The sequence below is a fragment of the Rutilus rutilus genome (assembly GCF_951802725.1).
Source record: "Rutilus rutilus genome assembly, chromosome: 16".
Lineage (NCBI taxonomy): Eukaryota > Metazoa > Chordata > Actinopteri > Cypriniformes > Leuciscidae > Rutilus > Rutilus rutilus.
In genome coordinates, this window is record NC_140224.1 from 24,751,823 (window position 1) to 24,779,004 (window position 27,182).

General features: G+C 38.0%; 3 protein-coding genes across 5 annotated transcripts in view; 1 reads left to right on the plus strand and 2 right to left on the minus strand.

The window, feature by feature from the left end:
* Positions 1–5,190, minus strand: part of acsf2 (acyl-CoA synthetase family member 2) — a 30,426-nt gene extending 25,236 nt beyond the window's left edge. The window contains exons 1-2 of the mRNA XM_084434381.1: positions 4,572–5,190; positions 2,870–3,065 (exon numbers count right to left, since the gene is read on the minus strand). Coding sequence (XP_084290507.1) covers positions 2,870–3,065; positions 4,572–4,681 — 306 coding nt within the window. The 5' untranslated portion in view covers positions 4,682–5,190. The remainder of the gene's footprint in view (positions 1–2,869; positions 3,066–4,571) is intronic.
* A 7,226-nt stretch (positions 5,191–12,416) lies between these two features.
* faap100 (FA core complex associated protein 100) lies at positions 12,417–19,775 on the plus strand. Of its 3 annotated transcripts, none has more exons than XM_084433548.1 (9): positions 12,417–12,739; positions 12,828–12,943; positions 13,839–14,494; positions 15,168–15,386; positions 15,495–15,651; positions 15,950–16,817; positions 16,900–17,016; positions 17,098–17,187; positions 19,317–19,775. In XM_084433548.1, the coding sequence occupies exons 1-9, from the start codon at positions 12,593–12,595 to the stop codon at positions 19,446–19,448; spliced, it is 2,502 nt and encodes an 833-aa protein (XP_084289674.1). In that variant the 5' UTR covers positions 12,417–12,592; the 3' UTR covers positions 19,449–19,775. The 3 variants fall into 3 exon arrangements, with proteins under 3 accessions (XP_084289674.1, XP_084289675.1, XP_084289676.1); XM_084433549.1 differs by having other exon boundaries at positions 17,101–17,187; positions 19,317–19,455; XM_084433550.1 differs by having other exon boundaries at positions 12,448–12,739; positions 14,202–14,494.
* tap2t (transporter associated with antigen processing, subunit type t, teleost specific) lies at positions 17,997–26,045 on the minus strand. Its single transcript, XM_084433552.1, has 12 exons — positions 25,790–26,045; positions 24,987–25,525; positions 24,720–24,834; positions 24,480–24,610; positions 22,914–23,119; positions 22,587–22,784; positions 22,352–22,480; positions 22,082–22,270; positions 21,825–21,998; positions 20,928–21,087; positions 20,063–20,199; positions 17,997–19,942 (listed from the first exon to the last, which is right to left on the minus strand). The coding sequence occupies exons 2-12, from the start codon at positions 25,516–25,518 to the stop codon at positions 19,733–19,735; spliced, it is 2,181 nt and encodes a 726-aa protein (XP_084289678.1). The 5' UTR covers positions 25,519–25,525; positions 25,790–26,045; the 3' UTR covers positions 17,997–19,732.
* Positions 26,046–27,182: the final 1,137 nt, after the last annotated feature.

A 27,182-nucleotide genomic window follows, 5' to 3' on the forward strand; every position in this document is an offset into this window, starting at 1 on the left:
GAAACCACAGTGACCACAGGGTTTTCATTGCATCCCATTTTCTTAGCGACCATCGGAGCCAGCTGATAAATTAAACTTTTGCCAAATCCCGTAGGAAGGACGGCAAAAACATTTTTCCGATCGACAAATGCCTTGATTGCGGTTCTCTGTTCGTCTTTTAAAATTAATGCGCTGTCGATTTATTTTATAACAGACGCGATAGCGGAATCTAAACATCACAATTCTCCAGCTGCAGTCATCTTTGTTGAAAAATTCAACCCAAGCGCTCTTGATGACATGGGTGATTACGTAACCGCAGATCATCTGTCCATCATCGATTAAAGCCCGCCCTGGCAATTTGATTGGCTCGGCCTTCTGGGAGCCGAGCATAATTACTCCTCAACGGATCGAGTCCAGACCGAACTTCCCGACCAAAAAATATTGTGGGCGGGGTTCGGTCTGGCACCCATGCTAGGGGTTTGCTATTTTATTTAAGTTTGTTTGAAAGCGTACATCTTACCCATGGTTCCGCCGGGATCCATGACTGCAGCATGGAACAAAAGCTTGGAATTAAAAAGGCGCAGCCTTTCCTGGTGTCCTTTATATTATTCGGTTGGGAATTATGGGAAATTTAGTTTTTGGGACAATATGTGTTGGGGTCATGTGTTTATTCAAATGAGTTTAAAGGATGTTTTTGTGTGTGTGTGTGTGTGTGTGTATGTTTAAGTGTATTTTCATTATTTCTTTATGGTAAATGTGATTTTTATGTTTATTTGAGTTTGTGTATATATTTCCCCCCTTTAAGTTTGATGTAATGGAATGAGAATTTTTGTGAGACCCCTGTAATTATAAAAACGTTTTGGTCTGGTTTGTTAAAAGGGCTTCATTTTCTGCGGCTGGGTTAGTTCTGGTGAGGGATCCCTGAGAAACATCTGAGACCCAGAACTCAGTAATGTGCTGATGTCCCATTTATTAGTCAGTGTTTTTTTTTTCTCTCTTTCTTCTACACAATGAGTGGTCAGTACTTAAGTGTTGCAGTCAATAAAAGTCCATGAATGTCTCCAGAAACTTTTATGGAAGAACCCTTGGGAATTTGTCAAGAACAGAAATAGCCATTCTGGTTTAAAATAAACACATTTGTGGTTCAACATGAAGTAATATGCTAATGTATCTTGAGGAATAAAAAAAAACACTGCACTAAAAAAAAAAAGGGATATTCCACATTGAATATGTGTGTCGTAGACTAATAGTTTGTGTTAAACGTTCCTGCTTTGTGATATATTATTGCTTTTCTGTAAATGTTTGACTTTGTCACATTGATACACTTTAACCCACTCCTGCTCTCATTATGTAAGGCAGCCACACGTGAAGCACCTATCTGTGCCAGAGAGCTCATATCAGTCAATTTAGAAGAAAATATTGGGTTCAGTGTGGAATATGTATTAATAATAGTGAGTTAATGTCTTTTCTTGGTCATGTTTACATTCACAGAATAACCACAAAAACTTTCAAAAAACAGTGATTTCACTGTGCTTTATTTACATATTTAAAGACCCCCTGTGGTGAATATCAAGTTTTTAATGTTGTTTATAGATTTATGTGGTGTTTTTAATATGCTTTGTGCAATATTATACTATTTTATACAAATATTAAACAAACAATGTGCAAATTCATAAGTCAAGATAGTCTCAAAAACGCGGTTTGAAATCGCTGGTGTTTCTGATGTCACAAACTACCTTGTAGCCAATCACGTCAACGTGCCGGCGGGCTTTAGCATGTCATTAACTGCTGCGAAGACAGGTTATCCCGGTATATTTTTTGTTGATATGAAAAAATCGGGTACATTTAGCAATGTAGCAGGTGAATTACGATGTTATGATTAACTATATGCCTTTCTCCACTGATGTTCTATGATGTTCAAATCAGTTGAGTAAAGATGAGTTTTAATGGATAAAATCATTGACTACAGGGAGACTTTAAAGGACAGGCTGTGCACAAACAAAGTAAAATGGGTGTGCGGGAAAAAAAATGGAAACCACATATTGCTATTTTAACTCATTCTTCTGCCAGTACTGAATTTGGAATCTGTGGTAAAAGCTTATTTTTAGGTCTTATTAATAAAGGGCTGCTTAGGAATGTGTATATTTTGTATATTTATCTTCATTAGAACCAGATATATTGTGAGCATGAATTTAGTTTTTTTTTTTTTTTGGTCATTACATTGTTTGGAGCGCAAGAAACGGATTGAATAAAGGTAATAATTGGGAATATTTTCATAAGAATCTCTCATATTTCATAAGATTATTGATATATAATTTATTGCCCTATTCATTTGTTGTGTCTCCGACATGCCTAATATTCCATGATGTAAGTCCTGGTGTCCTCTACAGAGGTCATGTATGAAAGAATCCCTGTTTCGTAACAAAGTCATATTCTAATTTAAAAACCCCATAACATCTTCCTAAATTGTTGATTTCTGACAAACAATTAGAAAATTTGTCAGATTTAAATAAAATGTAATATAAAAAACAAAATATTATCAAATTTCCATAAGAGTGCTAAATTTTATCATTCAGTAATTTTTAAAGACCAAGGAGAGGGGGTTGTCATGGTTTCACCTCCAAACATTTGGTATCTCTGCAAAGCCCTGAATTTGCTCTTTACAGGACATCCTGACTTAAAAATAATAATGGATTTGGCCTAGATCCCTCAATTCCACACACTGCACTTTTGACAGTGGCAGCATTGTGGTTTTCCCTCTCTCCCACGACTGAGGGGTATTAAATGGGAAGCACTGTGGTTAGCATCACTTTTCTAACCAGTCTTGTGTAAGAAAAATATACATAAATAACACGTTACAAGGTAAAAAATCAGAAGCAAAACCACTCACTTCTTGGTAGAACTGAGCAAAAGTCTTGCGTATTCCATCCTGCACAAAAACCAAAGCTTCCCGGTCAGGGTAGCGCTCCACTGACGCTCGAAGACACTGGTCCACAGTACTAGAGAACAGCGGATGGGAGGAGATGCCATGAACATAACTGGTTGTCAGGGTTGGGGTGCTGGGTGGGTTATCCACATGAATGGCACTAAAAAAAAGAGGGGAGAGGAGAGCGTGTGTTTATAAGAGATGTCAGCTGCTGCACTATTTCTCACTTTAGAGAACTAAGATGGTCTTTGTTAATGCTTTTTTTAGCCTGCTCAATCTAACAGTTGATCTGTCATTTGAAGATACAGGATCCAGATACAGAAGATACAGATACAGAAAAATATACATATTTAACACGTTACAAAGTAAAATTCCGGCTTCCGGCCATACACAGTCTACTTGCGCCTAAATCGCAACTTACGCAACTTGTGACGACAGAAGTAGCGTAGTGCGTCACGGTGTAGCGTAAATATCAGCAGTACGTTATGCTCTAGTCAAATCCATATGTTCGTTTGGTCGGAAGCTAGTTATTTTACTTTATAAAGTTTTAAATATGGATATTTTTCTTACACAAACGCATTGCTTCGCTTCAGAAGGCCTTTATTAACCACCCGGAGCTGTGTGGAGCACTTTTGTGATGGACAGATGCACTTTTATGGGCTTCAAAACAGAAACAGTCACTCACTGCCATTATAAAGCTTGGAAGAGCCAGGACATTTTTTTTAATATAGCTCAGGTTGTATTCGTCTGAAAGAAGAATGTCATATACACCTAGGATGACTAGCCTACTTGAGGGTGAGTAAATCATGGGCTAATTTTCATTTTTGGGTGAACTATCCCTTTAAATATTACAATTTGCAATTATTACAATTTAAAATACTGTTATATAATATAAATATGATAAATTATTATATACAATATAAAATTTTAAAACATTTGACATCTGATTCAGTGCTCAAGAAACATTTCTTATTATTACCAATGTGGAAAATAGTTGCGCTGCTTAATATTTTTGACTAAACCATGATACAGAAATTTTTGGTGATAAAGAATAGGTTTTTTTGTATCATTATGAATGTCTACTGTCTCTTTTGATCAATTTAAAACGTCCTTGCTAAATAAAAGTAATTAAAGAAAATGTATTAAAAAAATATATTGGGAAAAAATTAACCTTAGGCTGACCATCAAGTTAGAACGGCATTGTCTGTTCAGTTTAGAGCTACTAATCGGCAAATGAGCGTTAAAAAAGGCATTCAATAAAAATTGGGTAGACCAGACAACTTGCTAAACAAGTTAGCACAACTCTGTGAGTGTGAGAACATTAAATCAGCTAACCATTTGAGGCCGGTTTAGGGTGGGGGGTTTATTCAGTCGAAGAATCTGTTATTGAGTCACGAGAGAAAGGTTTTTTTTTTTTTTTGATAAATAATATTTCCCACGCGTAGGCTAATACTTTGTAGTGTCACTTAAAGGGTTAATGAAAACATTACATAACTACTATAGAAGCTGATATGTTTCATCGTTAGTCTGAGCTATTTTCGAATTTCCAAGAATATGGAGACACAACTCCAAAAACATATCTATAAAAAGCAATCTTCCACATGTTTGACATCTCCCCCCCGGATAGGCTAAATCATAAAAGATGCATGTTTTTATGATGCCTTACCAACTTTGTTGAGAAGCTACGAAAGGAGTCCGGGGTCTCTGCAGAAAATGCCGTGTTTTGTAGAAGCTCGCGGTAGTTCGTAGATTAGTCAGAAGAATCTTAGAAGACATCTTTCAGTTTCACCTTTACGACGGACAGAAGTAAACTCTGAAGAATATGAGTTTCGTTTTTTTATTCAGAAACTCGATTGCAATCAAACAAAAACACGTAGCCTATACCCTAGACGCGACCATAAGTGAGATAAATGCACATAACCGTAAAATTAAAACTCCTGAATTAACTGCATTGGTAAATCATGAATGCTCGACATCTAAGCAACACCAAGATCTTGCCACCGCGATCCCAAAGTTCCCAAAAGTGAATCGCTAAACCAACCCAACGTTACACCTCAAGCGGCTGCAACGGAATGAACTGTAGAGGACGCAAACAAAGGTTGTCACATCAGGAAGCTCTAGTCAATACATAGCGGTATTAACTATAACTAGCATGGCATCTTATGCACAGAAAGCCTTTGGCACATGATGTTTAGTCACATCCGGTTTTATTTGCATGTGCCAGCGGAGAGTGGCATGTGCCAGGCAGTGCCACACTAAAACCCAAGTTGTAACAGTTCCTCACTGCAGAGCCAAATGACGTCCAGCTCCACCTCTCTAGATGTCATAGGTTGAGCTCCACCTCTGTGGATCTATTGGGTGGAGGGCATAGACTGTAAAAAATAGGTGGAGGGGATAGAGTTAGTGATTTAGGGTTTAGGGTGTGGTTGGACCTTCTAGCTCCACCCATTACACCCAAACAGAGAGCAATGCTGGGGTGCGTTTCCCGTACAACTATATAGCTCACTGCTTAACTACCATAGTACGATGCATCGTTGGAGAAATCAAGCTAGTCACGACTGTTTCCCGAAACCGTATGTCGCAAAGTATCGTTCAACCACGTTGGTTTATGACGTCTCGCACGTGGTGGACTAATATAACTTATTTTAATTAATCTGTTTGAGATCGAATTAACGCTAGATTTTGTCATATAAGTTACAGACATGGCATCTGAAGACCATTTCTAATTTTTCTCAGTTATTTTGCTTTATTACCACTCAATATTTGGCTCGTTCTTACATAGTAGAGCACGTTCGCAGTCTTCAAAAACGGTGCTTTAAATCTCTTGACAAACTAAAAGACGTAAATTACATTTGTACGTATTCTAAATAAATAACAGGGGTTGTACTGTACTGAATGTCAGCTTGCTTATTTTGCTAAAGATAAGGATTTATTCAGTCTACATCTCATGTAAACTAGAAACTATGCTTCTAACCACAGCTCGAGAGCTGTCGTTCCAACCACACAAGTTTGCGATGCTGTTTGCGAACGTTCGTTGGAACGATGGTTTCGGGAAACACCAAATCGTTGAACTATGCTGATAACGACGGAACTTGCGACCATAGTTGGCTAACGATGCTTTCGGGAAACGCACCCCTGATCTTTTCATGACAGTCTGAACGACAAAGATCCGATCTTTTCAAATGCGACCCAGGCCACTTGGGTATGTGGTCCAAATCCGATACGTATCCGATCTGGACTTCAGCATTCTCTGACTTCAGTCTGAACGGCCAGGGGTGCGTTTCCCGAAAGCATCGTTGGCCAACTATGGTCGCAAGTTCCGTCGTTACCAATAGAGTTCAATGGACATTGCGATGAACTTGCGACCATAGTTGGCCAACGATGCTTTCGGGAAACGCACCCCAGGTCGCATGTATCCGACCTGCACGTCATTGATACGCGACAAACGTCATAAGTCTGCGTTGAAGTAGTCGTCGGTTTGAAAACGGACTGCATATTCGTCGAGCTGAGGTAAATCTGCCGAACGGGTCGACCTCGACGAGCCCGTTAATTAAATAAATAAATAAAAGCCCACGGCCACCATCATTATATATCCAATGTGAATAAGAGTAGACTAACGTTATGTTAACTTATTTGTGCTGATATTAGATAGGTCAGCGGCTGCTGTCTGGCTCTTGTGTAACGATCGCTGCGCGCGCTCGTGTGTTGTGTGTGTGAGTGAGTGAATCACAGTTAGTTGAAGTTTAACTGGTTCATTTCACGTTCACACAGGAGATTATGGAATTCCAAAGCTGCCAATATTAAAAATAAATAAATACATAAATAAATATAGAAATAAATGTAAAAAAGAACAAATATATATATATATAAATAAATATACATAGAAAAGCAAAAAAACGAAAATAAATAATTATACATTTATTTCCTTATTTATGTATATATTTTTTTCCATATTTATTTTATTCTTTTATTTATTTATACATTTATTTATTTTTACATTTATTTATTTCTACATTTATGTATTTCTACATTTATTTATTCATTTATTTATTCCTACATTTCTTCCTGCGTAGGGTAATGAGGAGGGCGTGGTTTACCTCAGACATAGCAATCGAGCTCAGAGTAAGCGAAGGCGAATGGTTGCCTCAACAGTGACACCCTGTGGCGAAATACAATAAGTATAGCTCACTGACCTTCACGGTCTGTGACTGCGAGGTATATGGTCAAAATCCTAAATCTTACTATACTGCCAGTTAGTGTAGCGGGTTGATTCACATTTGAATGCGAACCTCTCGAGAGGTTGCGGATTCGCATTCAAATGTGAATCAACCCGCTACACTAACTGGCTACCATTTGTACTATCATAATATATTTTGCCATAGTATTCATTTACTCCACAAGAAGGGTTAATTGCCCGCAGCACATTATTGGTGTAAATCACTAATTTTATTGGATGATCTCAATAAAAGCGCAACACGCAAAACATAATCAACAGCTACAGCGGAGAGAAAAGAAAGAGAAGAGCGACAGCAGTTGAATTTCGGGGCTGAGCTCAATTAATTGATTCTACTTCTTTATTATATTTTACATTTTCCTTTCTATAAAACTCTGCTTTTTATATAGGCTACATTCAGAAGGTCTTGTGGAATTGCACACACAGACCAGCCATTATGTGCCTATCGCTGAAAACTGAGAGACCCACTGCATTTGATCACTATAGATTTACAGAAATAATTTCACTTTTAAAAAGTGTTTTCTCAATATTACAACATTGCATATCTAATCAGCTCCTGACGAACACAATTATTTATTTGAATTATCACTCAGTGAGTCACTCAGAAACGCATTATAAGTAGTTAGACAGAGTTACGTAATCAGATTACTTTTTTCAAGTAACTACTAAAGTAACGCATTACTTTTAAATTGATCAAAATCTATTAATCAAAATATCTGAGTTACTTTTTCAAATGAGTAACACAAGCTCTCCTGTCCCCATGTTGAGAGGAGTAGCCTAATACAGAAGTGTTTGCTGTGTAAACATGATGGACTGTGAGCATGCATTTACTCATCTCACTTGCACAAAAACAGATTCAGTATTCCTCAAAATCAATAAAAACAATACAATGCAAACTCAGAATATTCGCAAACCTTGCAATGATTAAATATGTTAAATAACACAAATATAGGCTATACTTTATGTATTTAATCTCACTTTATTGACCAATGTCTTTGCTACAGACATTTGATGATCCAATTCAACCATACTAATAAGCAAAAATGACTTTAGTTAAACATCACATTTGTGTTTCTTTTTTTATTAGCCTATTATTGCTGAAGTAGGGGTGTTTAACTTTCTTCAACTGCGTCCTATTCTTCTACAATCCAGAATGGCAGCATAGCTAAGAGGTTTGTTTGAGCTGTGCCCTCTACTGTACAGGCATGAATTCACATTCCCTTTAGCCCGAGGCTTATTCATTTCACTTTTGGTGTAAAAGGGCCATTACATTTGCCAAAAATACAACTTTTGTGTTTGGCATGACATGTCAAGCATGACAGACAAGAAACGCCAGCCCACATGAAAAAAGTAATGCAAAAGTAAGGTAATGCATTAGGCTACTTTCCATAAAAGTAGGCCCTAACTAACTAAATTAGTTCCTTTTTTAGGGAGTAACACATTATTGTAACCCATTACTTTTAAAAGTAGGCTAACTTTCCCCAAAACTGTTCTCTCTCTGCAAACAAGGAAGCTGTTGTAATTAGGCTACTAATACTACTTCAAGGCTAATTAAGGCTACTTCAAAACCAGCGGTATTACCACCGTACCGTACCCAGTAGTAAGCTAATCGTTTTAGTACGCTATAGCGAAGCTATTTTACTAATAAAAGTGGAGGGGCAGCGCAGCGTTGACAAGAAGTTTCTGTCATGTGTGTGCGCAATTAACACATAAACCCGAGGGCCCGAGCATGGAGGGGGCCCGTGATTGGCCGGGGTCAGCCCTATGTTCCCACAGCCCTATGTTCCCACGGCCCTATGTTCCCACATTTCTAAGAATTTTTTTTTTTTACGATTTGTCTAAACCCCAGTTACGGGTAGGTTTAGGGGTGGGGTCAGGGGTAGGCCATTTGTGGGAACATTGTCTAAACCCCAGTTTCGGGTAGGTTTAGGGGTGGGGTCAGGGGTAGGCCGTTTGTGGGAACATTGTCTAAACCCCAGTTACGGGTAGGTTTAGGGGTGGGGTCAGGGGTAGGCCATTTGTGGGAACATTGTCTAAACCCCAGTTTCGGGTAGGTTTAGGGGTGGGGTCAGGGGTAGGCCGTTTGTGGGAACATAGGGCTGTGGGAACATAGGGCTGTGGGAACATAGGCATGATCCCGATTGGCCGAGGTAGGGATTGACAACCGATCGGGAGCGCCTGAATTTTTCATGGCGAGCACCGCTCACCAAAACCCCACAACGCCCCCCCACAGGAGTTCTTTACTGGAATGCTGCTCCTGCGAGTGCATGGGAAACAACCCCCAAAAGCCAAGTAATGAAACGGCGCGCCGCTAATTAAACTGTGCGTGCATCCAGCAGTTGCGTTGACAAACTCGCTTGATGCTGGCATGAGCCATTTGAATTCGATACAAGCGCAACATGATATGTGAACATTAAAGGCTCTGTGGCGAAACTAGCTGAAACCAGACTGAATAGCTCCAAACTAGTTTCGAGGTAAAGTGTAGGCATCAAAACGTTAATTAAAAGCTGTTCAACCCACACAGCACCACCCTATGAAAGCACGCACTTAACACTGTAGAACTGTTGCATTATGGTAGGCCATATTATTAATCTGAGTCTGACTACTTTAAGTTAAAAAAAATGTTTTAAATTTTTTTTATAAAACCATAGTTTACTCTTAGTAGTATTATTATTTTGTTGTTATTGTTATTATATAACCATAAAACCATGGTTTAACCTATAGTTAAACTTTGGAATCCTGTCCAAGATCTATGGAAACATTTCATTGGGGCAACAAAGCAAAGTTTAAGAGCTATAGCCTGGAATCTGGATCCCATGAATTAAGGATAAAGCTATGACCTTTTCTTTTGTGTTGATCAGTTCTAATAAACTTTACTTCAAGTCAAATATTAATTCAATAATGAACACTCTTCAATATAATGCAATATGAATATTTAACACATTTGCAGTATATTAAAAAATATCTATTATTATTTGTTTAGACCCTTTATTTAGATATTCAATGATTCATTAATTTATTCCAATTTAAAAGGCCATAACCCCAGCAAAATATTAACGGGGAAACGTGGCCAGATGGACTGAAATTCCCCCCCCCGGTCCAGCTCTGACAATTCTTCTCTTCTAGAGCCAGAAAGAAGACCTTCTAATCATGAAACTATTTTAAGTAAACTCCTTAACCCTCTGGGCTTCTTCGCCCGAAAACGGGCGAAAACTTGAACGTTTTGAATTGTTTAATTTTTTTGCTTCATCGGATGGGGGTGAAACTTGGTGACTTTTGTTTTATTACCTATATGAACACACAAAAAAATCAAGGAGATGATTCTGATATGTTAAAGGGTCGTAAAAAAAAAAGTCACACGAAAACGGGCGACATAGGAAATGAATGGGAAATAGGAAAAAATAGGAAAACTCAGAGAAACTTTTGGTGGTACAAGCTACAGATCAGCCACTGTGCTGAAAAAAAGTGTACAGCAATGAAGGGGTGACACTCTAAAACATCAAGAGTGCAAATAAGACACCCTCCCCCCCACACACACACACCCACACACACAAACACACACACAAACAGAGAGAAATGAACTGGTAAGACTGAAACAGCAAATTTTGACCCAAACTATATAAAAATTATATAATCATAATAACTCCAAAACTATAGCAAGGAGAGTCAAAAGGTAGGTATCGTTTAAAAGAAATCTTTTTAAATTTTTTGAAAATATAAATTACATTACATTTGGACATTGTCCTGCCAAGAAACAGCGGATAAAAGACAATATATAATTTTTATTATGATTTTGCATATCTTTCTTATTTGTCATGGAATAACTCAGGAAGGAAATAAGGTAGGAGGAAAATTCTTTTTTAGTGAAGTCCCCCTACATGTTAGCTGCATCTGGATAAAAAAAAAAAAATGTTTGGATAAAGGAATCAAAAGTTACAGCATTTGGAAAAGAGACAGCCTTTTTGTACAGTCTTTGACACCCCCTCATGGGCAATTTTTTCTCCATGAAGAATATCTTGTCATAAAAGCAATAGATTATGTTAATTTTGGGCTCATTTTAATTGTAATAATATGCTGTAAAAAATGAAGTGCCATTTTCAATTATCTGAGAATGTTTCATGAGCTGTATGATGTTTTTGACACATTGCAGTACATTATTTTATAGATTATGAAAAAAAAGAAATTCTATTTATCAGCAAATAACTCAGCAATACTTAAGAGTTTTTCAAAGTGGATACATTCACTGTAAAGTTCAGACTCTAAGCTTTCAAATGACATCAACTTTGTGTTAATCAAGGCAAGATTTTTTAAAAATATGGTAAAGAATATTTTCGCAGCTAGGTGCCGCCTGCTGGCGGTACACTCGGTTTTAGAGGGATTACTCAGCAATTGTTAGGAGTTAATAAATGTAATTAGATGCATTAAAAAGCTGAGATCCTAAGCTTTAAAATGATATATAATTTGTGTTGTTCCATTCAGTCGTTGCTTAGTAATATTTTTTTTTCTTTCCGAATGGGAATAAATCGAATAAATAAATAAAAAAGCTATAGGCCGCCTATAGGCGGTTATAGGACATGACACAAATTAATACATTTTGAAGCCACTAGATGGCGCTCTTCTCACTTGAAATTTTTTTTTTTTAGGCCTGCACTCTATTTTGATGTGAAATGTTGCATTTATTGAAAAATAAAATAAAATACATAAAATAAAAATATATATATTAATTCTAATGGAAAAAATAGCTCATAAAAATTATATAATTAATGCAAAGTATCATAAAAAATTCTAAATAATAATCAGAAAACATTATAGAACAAAAATATATTTGATTGGTTATCCTGGGAAAAAGTAAAGTAAAATTTTAAGGCTTCGCCCGTTTTCGGGCGGGAGGAAGCTAAGTGTGACTATTTTACGAAGAAGCCCAGAGGGTTAAGACAGTTGTATGCTCAAAAGTTGTTGCTGCCTCTGGAAACCTGTTTGCTTTGATTTCATATCTGGTGTTAATGTGTCGCAGGCTGGAATATTTATAGCCTATAGACCTAATATTAAAACGGAATATTCAGTATATACTCATTGTATCTCTTTGGATTGAAGATTCTTATTATTTTTTTATATTAATTATTTTTGTGGTAGAAAACGTTGTGGCACCAAGATACAGTAGGTTACTTTGAATGGGACCCTTGAGTCAACACAGAGAATGTCTGGTCAACATTAGGTTAAACAATGTCCGGAATCTCCGGTAGATGGCAGTGTACTAAATCTGACTGGTTAAAAAACAGAGGAGGAAGAACATTGATCCTCATTGGTCACTGTTGAGGCGGCGGGTGCATGAAGCAAGTTAGGAACAGTCGCGAGCATTTCTGTTATGTGGTTAAATCTGAGAAGAAACGAAAGAGTCTTTGAGAAATTGGAGTAAACTCTGTGGAGAATGTAAAACAGACCTGTGTGACATTATGGAGCGGTGCAGTGTGGAGTATCTGTCGGAGTTCAGTGACTGTCAGTCACACTCAGTGCGCATCATACAGGACGACACGAATCTTTTCTTGGCCTGCGGACACAGAGATGTGCTCGTATTCAATGTCGAGGAGAGAAGAGTCACGGCAAGTGCATGTTTGTTTTAACTTTTGTGTTATACTTTACCAAACTACTTTTCTGCAAGCTCACTCAATACATGTTGTTTTTTTCCAGACCGTGATGCAGTTTGAAGCTTCAGTGACCAATTTGGCATTAAGTGACGATAAATATCGGCTTTATGCGCTTTGCTCAAACGGTGGGCTTTACTGCACCCCTCTACCACAGCTCAGGTAACGTTAGTATCTGCCATAACATATTTCTTAGATCACTTAAAGTGTTAGTTCATCCAAAAAATGATAATTCTGTCATTAATTACTCACCTTCATGTCGTTCCAAACTCGTAAGACTTTCTTCAGAACACAAATGAAGATCTTTTTGATAAAATCCGAGAGATTTCTGTCTCTCCAATCCATTGACTGTTACGCAACTACCACTTGGACGCTTCAAAAAGTTCATAAAAGAGATCTTAAAAAGAATCCATAGGAATTGAGCGGTTTAGACCAAATTTTAGGAAGAGACTCTTTTGCTTTATATGAACAGATTGAATGCTTGAGCTTCTGTTAAACTGATAACTGATGTGTGAGTTGAAGAATTTGTATGTGTATAAAAGCTTAAATTCAATCTGTTCATCATATAAAGCAATCGTGTCTCTTCAGAAATATTTGGGATATTAAACCGCTCAATTCATATCTCTTTATGAACTTTTTGAAGCATCAAAGTGATAGTTGCGTAGCTGTCAATGGAGGGACAGAAAGATAGAATTCTATTCTATAACTCACTTATAGCAAAATAAAATACTTAACCTTTATATTGCAACAGATTTTTTTTGTCCAGTCAATTCAGAACTGGTTAGCAACAGTAATAAGGTTTGAAAACTGGATCTTTCACAGTTAGAATTCACTTTTTCTTTTTCACAACATAAATTAAATCCAGTCATTTTATGTGAATTTTCCTAGCAGAGTTGCTGTAAGGAATTTTCCCTAGGAAACTTGTCCATTAATACGTCATTACAGGAAGGGAAACTGCATTCGTCAAGCAATTTCAATGGATCTTTAGATTTTCTTTAGTCATTATAATGTGGAATTTTTATTTTTATAATTTTTTTCCATGCTTCTTTTTTACTAGTTCTTCCTCTGTCCTGGCGCGCAAAAGTCCTGACCGTGTGCTGAGTATTGTATCAGATGATTCCATTGTCCTGAAAAATTTAAGTCTGCAAGCATTTACCATAGTTGAGAAGATCCTTGTGACTCTTAGTCTTCACAAGTCCATCTGGAGTTTTGATCTCTATGAAGAGCCTGGATCCAGACTCCTTCGTAAACTTGCATGTTTCCAGGTTGCAACTGTAAACTCATGCCGCTTAAACATAACAGACAAAGAAAAAAGTGTGAACTGTCCTCCAGTGCTGACTTGCATCTACCCTAAAGGCTCAACGTCAGTCAACTCTCAACAGTCTGACCTCCATCCTTATCTTGAACCCCGTCTTTTCAGGCTCTTATTTGGAGTGGATGCCTCTTTAGTCAATTCTCCAGTCATTCTATGTGGTTTACCTGATGGACGTATTTGCTGCTTTCCTTTGCTCATCCCCACCCTGGCTGGTCCAAGAGGAGAGCAGAGATCTCCAATCAGAGTCCTTCAAAGCTTAGAGCAGCCAATCGTATTTGTCGGAACCTGCGTCTCTGGAGAACACGGACCTCAGTGTCTCATCGCAGTTGGTCAAAGAGGCAAACTTCTAATGGTCAGAAGCAAACAAGCAAGCTCGGAAGGAAAAGAGGCAGATTATAGTAAGAATGAAATTAAAGTGCTTTTATTACATATATTTTTGCTTTTGCAAAAGTGTTTGATTTTGATTTGATAGTCAATAAGATTGTCGACAATAAAGAAAAGTAAAAGATCTTTAAAAAAAAAAAGTTTAATGTAAATGCCTTTTTTTGGTGTGCAATGTTCTCATTTTCTTTTTGTACTGGTTTCATATTGTTTTCGAAAAACTTAATACCATTTTTAAGATGTTTTAGTTTAATGTCTGAAAAAATGTCATGTGGTGTAACCATCAAATATAAAAAAAAGTAATAAAATATTTCCATAGATCTTGAATATGGAATACACATTATATTCAAAGAAGTTTAAAATATATTTTTCTAGGCTTTTTTTTTAATCGATTTCATGACTTCATAAATATAATTACAATTCATTCATAAATATAATTATGATTTGGGGGAGTTGCACCACATGACATCTTACAACCAGACAAAAAAGCAGTTTTGTTAAATATTTTTTTCTAAGAAATAATAATACATAATGCCAAACTATTTTGGTTTTGATTTTCTATTCAAGAATTAGCTTTTTTTCCCTTCATTTTGATATCAGGACAGTTTTAGCAATGCTTTATTTATTTAATGCTTTTAAATAAATTATAGATCAGTTTTGGTAATCTGTGTTAACATTCACATTTTACAGGCTTCAATGAGCATAGTGTACGAGGACCAGTGCTGTGTGTTTGTGTTGATGATAAGCGGCTGTACTACAGCTCTCTCAATGACCTACACACACTTCAGTTCCCCACGATATCTTCATCAGAAGCCACAGGAACTGAGTCCCAGCTGCAAGATCTGACCTCAGACAGTCTTGGTGTATGCAGGGTTATAGCACTCACTCGGCCATATACTAACCCTACAGGTACGATACATGCATTGCATTCTGATCAATCTCTATGCTGTTTACCAGGCTTTAAAGTGTTTTAATTCTTAAGTCACTAACGCAAATTGTTTGTATTTGAATTATAAGGATCTGTGCAGCTTATGGGCATATCTCTGAGTGGAAGACTGCTTCGAGTGAACCTTCCTCAAGCATCTGAAAAAGGAAATGTGCCCAGGTTACCTCCATCTCTAGCAGGCCAGAGAGTGAAGGACCTCCTGGCTTCCATCGGAAACATCTGGGAGAGGTCTGTTTCATGCCTCATCATAAAAAAGAAAACTTCTGATTTTCCAACGCCTAAAGCTAAATGTCACATTTTGAGTTAATGGGATATAACAGTGTCAGTGATAAAGAATAATTAAAAAATCTAATTTAAAACTGATTTAAAAGTTCTGTATTCTTTGTAATCATGTTGGTTTCTTTCTCTAATTTAATTTATACGTCACTGTTTGTATGATTTTTTTTTTATTTTATTTTTTTATAAATTAATAGAGCGACCAATATGAGTGTCACGTCATTGACACTTTTGTTACTGTCTTCTGCAGGGCAGAATCCTTGAAACATAAGCTTCAGGAGAAAAATGAGTCTATCAAACGTCTGAATCAAGTCATAAATGTTTACAGCCTACTGTTGGACACCCATGGGAATGAAAAAAAGTTTAATATGGGCACCAAACATCCAATCAGCTGTCATGGTGTGGCTAGATGGAGCTCATTGCTCCAAAGAGACTCTTTGACTCTTACATGTGTGCTTGAAAACTCAAGTGGGTGTACATTGGAGCATGGTTGGACTCTGTGCATTCAGGTCCACCCATTATCCCAATATTCAAATATTGAGAGCTCATCCAGGACATACTCATTCCCATTGAAAAAAATGGATTCTGATCAGAAACTGGATGTAACCATTCCTCTTGAAACCGCTGATGGGCTGTCTCTGCCAGTGAAGGTCTACTGTTCTCTCACCTTCTCCCTCTCCAATCTGTTTAGCCCTGAAGCATCTTCTCTTGCTGTTTCCCAGCTCCTAACAGAGATGGGCTCCATCAGTGCACCTTTGAATTCTTTAACAGTGGATTGGCTTGATGCTTTAAGGCTTGAGGGACCATTTTCTCATGGTAACATCAGACACGACAGTGTCAGGGATGGCATTCAAGCCTTCCTGCGTGCCAGAGGAGCGTTAACCAAAGATTCTGATACCACTTCCAAGTCAGGACCCGTTGCAGTGCTGATCAGAGTATCATCCGAGCTTCTAAAGGCCAAACTGCACATTTCAGTAACCAGCAGTTCAGAAACATGTGTGTCTGTGCTAAACTGGTTGGTATCACCAGAGGTGATGGGACAAACAAAGTCTGTACAAAGTCCAGTGGTTTGTGCCTACAGCCCAGATGGATGCTCTGTCAAGATTATGGCCAAAGAGGTGCTGACTTAATACTACTCATTACTCACTTACGATCATGAAGTCTGTCATTTAGAATGAGCTACTCATGTCTTTCCTCAAGGTGACACTGGGAGATTTATGCTCTGAAGGACCTCTTGAAGTCCTGGAGATTCGGGTGGAGAGTACATCTGTGGCAGCAGTGTGTGGACTGCATCATGCCATTCTGAGGCGCCTACAGGTACTTTTATTAAAAAAAAAAATCTATTTTTCTAACATGGACTTACAATTGAATCTGATTTGGGGATCATGACTTTTTCAGCAGGTCTTGTTGAGAGACTCGACTGTAAAATGTTGCCATACAAAGCAGTTAAAAGCACAGAGCTTGTGTGAAGCTGTACGGCATGTTGAGGTAGATCTGATTCTCTTCATTTTATTTGTTCATTCTTGCATGCTTAGATTACACCATTTGGATTAAAGTCAAAAGATGCCATCACATTTACTGTTGCTCGGCAAATTTTGCTGCAAAAAATCCAGTTATTTAAAAAAAACTGGGGGGGAAAAATCACTTGATCGTACTGAAAAAGGTACCCATCCTATTACAGGCATGCAGACTCTTACATTCGCTCACACACACACACCTGTTTTCAATCTGGAGGTCAGCATGAGGGCTTCATGTGTCGCTACACTATAGACCCCTTTTCAGTTGGTAAACATGGTGACGTTTTTTTTATGGGCGGAGCTTAGGTGGTGGCAGAACTAGCCCTCTGGCCGCTTCACTAACGTTAGTTTGCAAGTTTTGTTAGCTTGTTTTTTTAATAATGATTGGAGAAAATCCGATTTTATCTTAATGTGCAAGGTCACTCACTGTCCAGGATCGCGATTGTTATTTGTAAAGGTTAATTTTAACGGACATCCCAGATTGGCTGACCCGTACACGCTCAGTCAATGGATGGACGATCTGACAGGATTAACGTTAACGCTACCTCCAGTTGAGTGGCCTGACTTCTACACCTACCTGATAGAGAAACTGAGGGCATATAAATCTTTAGATGCCTATAACTGTACTAAATGGTCACGTACAAGACTTGTGTGGTAGCCTACGATCCGCAGTTCTGCCTAGCCAGCTCCAAGGCCAGACAGAAGACGACAATGTAAAGAGTGACGTTACGGTGCAATTTTAATGATGTGAATATTTTCTAGAAATAAAAATGACAGATACAGCATATTCAACTATGTATTTGGTTACCCTTTCATACCAGGTTCTTCAAAAAGTCTAGTCACAATCAATCAAAACAATGTATACAATCATAGATGATTCACAAATAATCACAATCATTTAGAAAACATTATGCGATAAAATTTCAAATTGGAGCCTGTACTCCGTCGATTCTTGCACCCAACAACACAAAAAGATGACATTTAATAACAATACTAATAATTTAAGCTCCTTATTATGTAGTCGAATCTGTGCTGGTTTGTATTGGCCGCCTCCAGTTTTCCCAGAGCCCGTCTACGGAGAGCCTACCCACTCCCTATTAAGCTCTATTGTACTGAATTTTGGTTGTAGTACCACCAGAGTTCCACTGGGGGCGATCGCCATGAGTGCAAAATGAATGGGAGTCAATGGGGCTAGACAGCTAAATTTGTCTCTTTCACCCGATTGCCGTTGAGAAATCTCAGATCTGATTGTAGATTTTGCAAGTTCAACATGGGTTTTAGGTCGAAAGTTGAATGAACGAGTACTTATGTCCTTTTGATTTCTTACAGGTTCAGTTGTTGTTGCCCATAACACGCTAGCATTCTGCTAATGAACGCTGATTGGTCAGTGAAGGACTGATTACGACCAGAGATACCGCTTGATGGCATCGTGTCATCCGCAGCGGGACCAGAAACAAACAAAACAAAAACTCTTCTAGCACGTGTGTTTACCTCTGTCAGCTGTGTTGTCGATGCCTCGAGTGAAAAGAAAGTGCAGAGCGCGAACGCACCAGAGTGAGTGAAGGATTGCCGTTAAGCAGTATCTCTGGTCGTACGATGTGTATGACGTCATTGACACTTTAAAAGACTTTTTAAAGCAAATTTGAGCAAGTGACTCAAAAAAATCTAACACCCAGCAATGTGTAATTTATTTGCATCTCCTTTCGAATACAACATTCAAATTACTAGACAAAAAATTATATCCTGAGAAAAGTGGATTTTTATTGGTATAGCGCCATAGACCTCCATTCATTCTGCACTCGTCCTGTGAGCGCCCTCATATGGAATCAGAGAGGAACTGCAACCAGTTCAGAAGCCGGAAGTTTACTGAGAGTGAAACTTCTCGCCATATTAGACATTCTCTGGTTTTCCCTTTGTTTTGCCACCAGCTAACGCCGTGACGTAACTGTGACGTCGGCTCGAAATTGGTCTATGGAATTTTTTTTTTTTTGCCTGCAACATTTGTGGCTGCACCTTTACCCTGTGATTAGTATTAATTCACATATATCAGACAGTTTTGTTTAATTCAATACTAAAAAAATTTTTTTATTTTTTTGTCAGTCTCTTTATAAAGATCTCCAGGATGCTCAAAATCAAGCAGCTCTTGGTGGCACAATGAAGACGGATAACAGCTCTGAGATGTTGTTCCGCATTTTTCTGCAGCTGAGGGCAAACCCACTGGTCATTCTCTGATTTAAATACACACACGAACTTGTGTATTACATATATTTTGTATTACAGTAGAGGTTGTTTCATACTGTTTTACCTTTAGGATACAAAGTCCATGCTTTCCTTTTTGTGTGTCCCATGCATCATCACTTCACAAAATGAACAAAACACTGCCTATATAAACAGAAGGATGGAGAAAATTGTATCTCCCCACCGATCTACACTAGAATCAGTTGTTAAATCTACATGAAAGCAGTCTGTGAGTGTGTACTGAAGACTCTGTAAAATCTATCCACAAATCTGATACTTTAGCCAACTGGTTGTGTCTCCAGATTGAAAAGCTTTTCTCTGAGCCGATAGTATCTTCCTTCTTTGGCCATGAGCTGCCGGTGTGTTCCCTGCTCCACGACTTCACCTCCCTCCATGAAGATAATGTGGTCTGCTTTCTCTACAGTCTCCAAACGATGAGCTATTACCAGCACTGTCTGATCCGTTATGCTATTGAGCACATCTTGAACCTGGGAAATAAGATAATAAATAGACACTATAAAAGGGGAAAACCTCAGAATTTAGCATGTTACTGCAGCTTAAAAATAATTACTGTGCAGATTTAGTATTAATTCCATAAGAGTTCGTACTGCTTGTTGTGTGCTACAGTCCATGTGGCTGGTGGCTTCATCCAAGATAAGAATCTGTGGGTCTCTTATCAAAGCTCTGGCTATAGCAATGCACTGCTTCTGCCCTGCCGACAGCTCGTCGCCACACTCTCCAACATCTACAGAAAAAGCATTCAAATTTAACCAACTCCATTTATTTTTAGGGATATACATATCAGTACCATGTCACTGATTTATAAATATCAGTATATAATTTTATTCATCAACTCGCACATCAGTTAAATGAAATCTCAAGCATGTTTGAGGTTAACCAATGAGGTTAGTTCTCATGCATCAAGCAGGTTTGGTTAAGCTGTTTATGTTCGCTGATCCAATGTTTATATGTGAATAAAAGACTAAATTAAATCTGTTCATCATATAAAGCGATCAAAAATTTGGACTAAACCGCTCAATTCATATGGCTTTGAAGTGTCAAAGTTGTGTAGCTGTCTATGGAGAGACAAAAAGCACTCAGATTTCATCAAAAAGATATTGATACTGATATTGATGAAAGATACGACATGGTATGACATGATTGTGAGTAATTAATGACAGAATTTAAATTTTTCTGGTGAACTAACCCTTTAAAGTCAATCTTCAAAAACACTAATTTTATTACATTCTTTAGCAAATCTCAAAATGAATATCCATTTTTCATACGGAACAGTATAATGTGATGCCTACATTCACTTCTAGGCATTCTTTAAATTACTTTTTTGGTCAGTTTTATTTTTTATTTAGACAAAAAAAGTATAAAAAGGTGATATTGGCTATAACATGAAAATATTTAACAGCTCATTAGTATCAGATAGAATTTTAATAACGGTGCCTCTTTAGTTATATCTACCTGTGTTGTATCCCTTTTCCAATTTGCATATGAAGTTGTGTGCATTGGCTTTACGAGCAGCTGCTTCTACTCTTTCAAGTGTGCAGTCCTGCAAACCGTATTCAATATTATATCTCACAGAGCCAGAGAAAAGCACAGGATCCTGGGATACCATCGCCACCTAAGCCAAATGAAAGACAATAATGTGTAGTTTTATAAGCTACTAGTTATACACTACTGTCTCACCAAACCATCCAATGGAATTAATGTTTTCACATCTCTCTTGGGGCCAGTTTGAAAGTTATCTGATCAGATTTTTGTGTTCAAAACTTTAGTAAAATTTGGATACATTTGATCCAAAAAATCAGGATTATCCTGATCCCAGCAGAAGGGTGGATTTCAGGAACAAAAATGTAATAAAACTTTAAAATTGTAAAAAATAAAAAACCCATAAAATATACACACATTTTTTTATTTTCCTCTTGATTAGAACCTTTCGGTAGCCTACAGTAAAGTAAAAAAGAGATTTTGGTGCCATAAAATAATCCCCAAACAGCTGGAAATATCAGACAAAAAAATGTATCACTGTTTGTAAACTACATTGGCACAATCATAAGATGAACCAGTCAAAAAAAAAAAAGTTCCCTATCTCATATTATTTATATCAGGATGTCCCTTTAGGGGCTCCGTAGAGCACTAGTAATCCAGATTTGGTCATCTGAAAAAGTGTATCTGGATCAGGGTGATCCAATTCAAAATTTGCATTGAAAAGCTGGCACAAAAGTAAAATGGATTACCTAATCCTGGATAGCAAAACATGGGATTTCCAAATCCAGATCATTCTGATCCAGACAAACATTTTTGAACAACTGGCCCCTGAAGTTATATGGTTGTAAATGCTGGTGAATCAATTCTTGCCTTTTTATGCAAATACTGGTGTTGGTAACGGTACAGAGGTTCTCCATCCAGGAACATCTCACCCTCCTGTGGATCATAGAACCTTTGGAGCAAGCAGACGCAAGAGCTCTTCCCACCACCAGAGGGCCCTACCAATGCCGTCAGCTTTCCTGGACTCAATTCCAATGTAACAGACTGCAACAATTCAACAATGAATACATGCAAATCACATAAGTTCCATCTATGATTAGCTTTTGTGGAATAAACAAAAAACGTACCTTAAGTGCCATTTGATCAGGACGGGAGTGGTAGGAAAAGGTGACCTTTTCAAAGGTTAGTCTTCCCTTAAGCTTCTCTGGAGCCAGATGGCCTGCCTCTCTCAACTGTGGCTTCCTATCGAGCAGCTGGAACACCTTCACTGCTGATCCCACAGTATTCAGCATGTCTCCATAGATATATACAAGATGCTGAGAATATAATCATGGCCAGAATTTAGTCTCATCTCAATGAAGGGTCATATTCTTGTAAAATCTACCTAGCCATCTTACCCTCATGTTGGTCACCATGTCCTTCTGGTAGAACACAAACGCAAGAAGGCTGCCACTGCTAAGCTGTCCAGACGAGATGAGATTTCGGCCTTGGAACAGCATTGCTACCTTCAAGCCCACTGTAATGAACTAAAATGCAATGCAAGAAGATAGCCATTAGTATGAATCAATGAACTATAACACAATTTCTACTAAGGAGAACAGTGAATGCAACTTAGGACTGTATATGATTTACCCTGCGTATTAAGAGATGAAATGCACTGTAGACACCTTTACGCCTCAAAACCTGGAGCTTCCTGTTGAGAGTCTGTTCATATCGCTGCTGTTCCTGATGCTCTGCCTTAAAACTGCGCACAGTCTTCATCGACCCAATGACAGAAGACGCCAATTCTGTAGTCTCTGCATTACAGTCCTGAAGCTCTTTGGATGTTTTCTGATCAGGAAGGTGAGGCATTATGAATTCATTATGGTCTCCCCAAAACGTTAGAAAAGACACAGCTTTATAACAAGTCTAAGCTTTGTAAAAAATAACAAGGAAACCAACGTGAGGAGGGTTACTTACCTGGGAGAAGTTGTTGTATGAGTTCTGAATGAAAGCAAGAAGGGGCATTTCAATGCATGAAAGGAGGGTTAACTGCCAGGACAGGCCCAGCATGAAGTACAGCATACCGCATGTCTTCACCAGGCTTCGCAGTAACACATTCACATTCATGGCCACAGAACGTCCCATTTTATCAGTGTCAGAGGTTAAACGTGATGTGAGACTGCCTGTAAAAGAAAATAAATTGACAAGATTTTAATAAAGGCTATATTATCAAATATACACAATTTTGTAGCTTTGTCTACTCTTAAAATAATCCTAAAATATGCAGCAGAATGCAGTGTCTCAAGACACATTTTTTACCCTCTGGTGGTCTTCGGTCAATTTAGAACAATTTTAAGTTTCGTTTTTTTCTTTCTTTTTTTTACATGGTACAAAACTTGGTGAAAATTTTGTGCCACTTCCTATGTGAAAACACAAAAACATTGTGGATATGATTAGAAAGGTGAAATGGTCTTCAAAAAATCTTCACACTTGTTTTCTTCATGTCGAAAATGACCCCCATATCACGGTCACGTTCTGTTTCTCTGTCTTGTTTAGTTTTAGGGGCTGTTTACACGACACCATTTTCAACTAAAAACTTTTTATGCATTTTGACTGTTCATTTACACATCAACAGTGTTTTGGGGGCCTGAAAATGCAAAAAAAAAAAACGGGATTCAAAGTGCAAAGTTTTGAAAATTATACCGTTTTCATCTCCATGTAAACTACAAAAACGCAAATTTGTGAAAACGGTGACGATCAATACGCCATTTCATGTTGCATACAATTGTCTAGTCAGTAAACGTAGGTTGTAGCAGCAACACACTGAGATGATCATGCTAAATTTCTGACAAAATCATCGCAGGCAACCTTTGGTCACAAGACCGTGACAACGGCTGTCTTTGAACCTCTCTCAATGTAAGATGATTGGTCATCTTTCTTCTAGGACAGCTCAAAATCATACAATGTGTACCGGGCATAAGCCTTGAGTTCTCCTCAGTCCTTTTCAGTTACCAGTCAAACCTATTCAGTTTGACACCAGTAAAAACTCAAGAACAACATCTACAAGAAGGAGTTCAATGACTTTGGGCTTAACTTGACACTGTGTGTTTAAATTGCGGCACTCGTAGAGTGTTAAAAGTCATCATGAAACAGAAGTAGCAACAGGTCTTCCGCATTGTTAAGCACATGGGAGTGAAATTAATTATCAGAAAAGTAAAAATGTAGGGCGGGACTTTCTGAGTATTGGTTGTTGATTGGATTTTAAGATGTGGGTGTTGCACTCATAAGTACACGCTTTCCTGGGTCAGGGGTTTAAGTGTACTTAAGTGTAAGATTGGAGTCCTGCATACTGTTGTTTTCACTGAAAGGTCCAGTTATGACATTCTTATTACATATTATATGGTCAAAAAAGAAACACATGAGCTCTATAACGAGCATTTATAAAAATAGATGGGGTGAATTTTCATTTAATCTGCCCTATTTACATAGAAAGACAATTAGTGCTAAACTTCAACTTCCAAAGTGTAGGAACAGGTATCATACCTGGTTTATTATCTTCAAAGAAGCTTATCTCCTGCTTCATGAGGTTCTGGAACAACAGGTGTCGTATTCTCTTGTTGAGTCTGCAGAGGCTGCACATGAACATCCCACCGCGCAGACCAGTGAACATAGAACTTAAAGACACAACAATTTAACATTTTAATTGCAAGAAACAAAACCAATTTGTACACAAAGACATTTGTTTTTAGTAAGATTTTTGCATTGGATTGATGTTACACTTACCTTCCAAGTGAAAACAGTGCCATGAGTCCAATGGCCCATACGAAATTGTTGTGCTGGTACTTTCCACTCAGTATGTCAATAACTTTCCCAATGCAGTATGGGATGAATGTCTCAACTACAAAATAAAAGGTATTACTCTGGATTTAGTTTACAATAGTTTTGTCAATGTAGATAAAAGATTAGCCTAACTGAAATCAGGATTTAGATTTAAAATCACAGACTAATTCTGACAATATTTTAGTTTCCTCAACCAGGAAAAACACTCACAAAGCGCCGCCAGGCTGAGGAAGAGGAAGGCAGCCCCTAGATGAAGATAGTCTGGCCTGGAGTAGCGGATGACCCTCATTAGGAGTGCTCTGGCCTCTTCATCTTTCTTCGGGTTCCTGGAACCCTTAGATGATCCACCGTGTGGGAAGGCCATCTCCCACACCATATATATGAGAGTAGATGTAGCAGTGCTCAGGATCACCATGCCAGGATCAGGAACAGGACTAAAGCCTCTCCCAGTCCCGTGAAGCATTGTCTGAATGCTATCAAACACGGGAGGTAGGAAGCTCAGTAGGGCTACCCAGCGCTTCAGGAGAGGCTGATTTCTGCTGTCAGAGACATGTGTGATTACTGAATACAGTACAACGCAGCTGATGGTCCTGAGAGCCCACAGGCACCATAGATCCAGACTGCCCTCTCCATCCAGCCACAGGAGTGCTATCCACACACAAGCCCAGATGACAAGATCACAGCACAACAGACAGAAATGTTCTGCTGCAGCTCTGGGTATGGAGTACGCCTTTGAGATCATCTTAAAACTGAAAAGACAAAGAGGAATCAGATAAACCAGACTAGAATGGTTCCATAGACCAATCACACTAGTCTTTTGTTTGGTTTTAGCTGATGGGCAAATTGGTCTCTTCGTCTGACCAACTAAAGAATCCCTCAAACCCATTTAAACCTGCTAAGACTAGCAAACCACCTTAGGCTGGTTTAGTTTGTTTTTATCACCAATAATCTTCTCAAGTACTTTAAAATACATTGCATAAGCACTAAACATTATAAAGTTTTAGTTTTCTTACCATTAGTTGTTCTCGTTGCATTTTGGCGGAGGATCACTTTTGCTTTCACTTTCACGTGGGCGGTGTCAAAACTGTTTTTTCAGGTCAGTGCGCATAAGAATAGTAAGAATCGTCTATACTGTGAATATGCTTAAATTTTGTTTAAAACGAGTCAGCCTCGGTGTGCACAAAACGTTTTTATCTCAATTAGCTACTGTAGTGCGTATGACGGATCATGACGTATTACGCCTACGCCGGTTACGCTCGTTTGTTCTTCGAGTGGCCAACAGAGAGCGCTGTTTAGCGAATATCATCTTTCACGAAAGTGCAGCCCTTTTTTCTCTCATGTGCATAAATGTAAACAAGGATTTTAATATCGAAAAGCTATTATTATAACATTTTCCTAAACACACTAACAACAATATAGTAAGATGTGTGTGTGTGTGTGTGTGTGTGTGTGTGTGTGTGTGTGTGTGTGTGTGTGTGTGTGTGTGTGTGTGTGTGTGTGTGTGTGTGTGTGTGTGTGTGTGTGTGTGTGTGTGTGTGTGTGTGTGTTTTAGGAGGATATATTGCGATGCCTTGAAAAATAGCCTATAGCGTGCTATGGGAGAATGTAAGGTGGTAACACTTAAAATTCATTATTTGTCTGAGCTTAATTAGTAAAACATGGCACCAGAATGTTTTCCTCACCAAAGACTTTTCTCCAAGCATTAAAGTACAAGTTTACCTAGTAAAAAAAAAAAAAAAAAAAAAAGCCAAACAATAATTCTGCTTGTTTATTGATAGCAAAAGAAAAAGCAGAGCATTTTTCTGCATACATCTTAGTTTTATATTTAAATTGAGTATAGAAATAAACTATTTTATTATAGTAAATACTTTATATTACACATTGTAAAAATCAATGATACTCTCTCAGGGGGCTCACAGCCCTTTAAGCTTTTAGAAGCTGGTCATTTGCTTTGGTAAAGTAACACAATAACAGAGCAACAACAACAAGAGAGTTTACATTTAAATCAGCACAAAGTGAAATGTGACACATTAAAAATGGGCCCTTTGCACAAACACAATCTCATTCAGTATAATCCTTGAACCTCACAAACACCCTAAGGGCACATACTTAAGTTTTCTCATACCCAAGCACTCACTGAGAACAGGAAAACTTGAAACAAAAAAAAGTCTTTGTTTTGTCTTGGTTAAAAATGTTCTGTACTTGTACTGAGAAAACTTTTAGAGCCCACGTAGAATAACAGCAAAACTATTTTCTCCTGATTTATTATACAGTACTGAATTTGTAGAGACATTAGACCAACAATCTTCCAATAAAGGTCAGGTTTTTCAGTGCATGGGTCTTATCACACAAATGATGTATAAAACAACACAGTGTAATATAGAGTTTTGGGGTTGGTAAGATTTT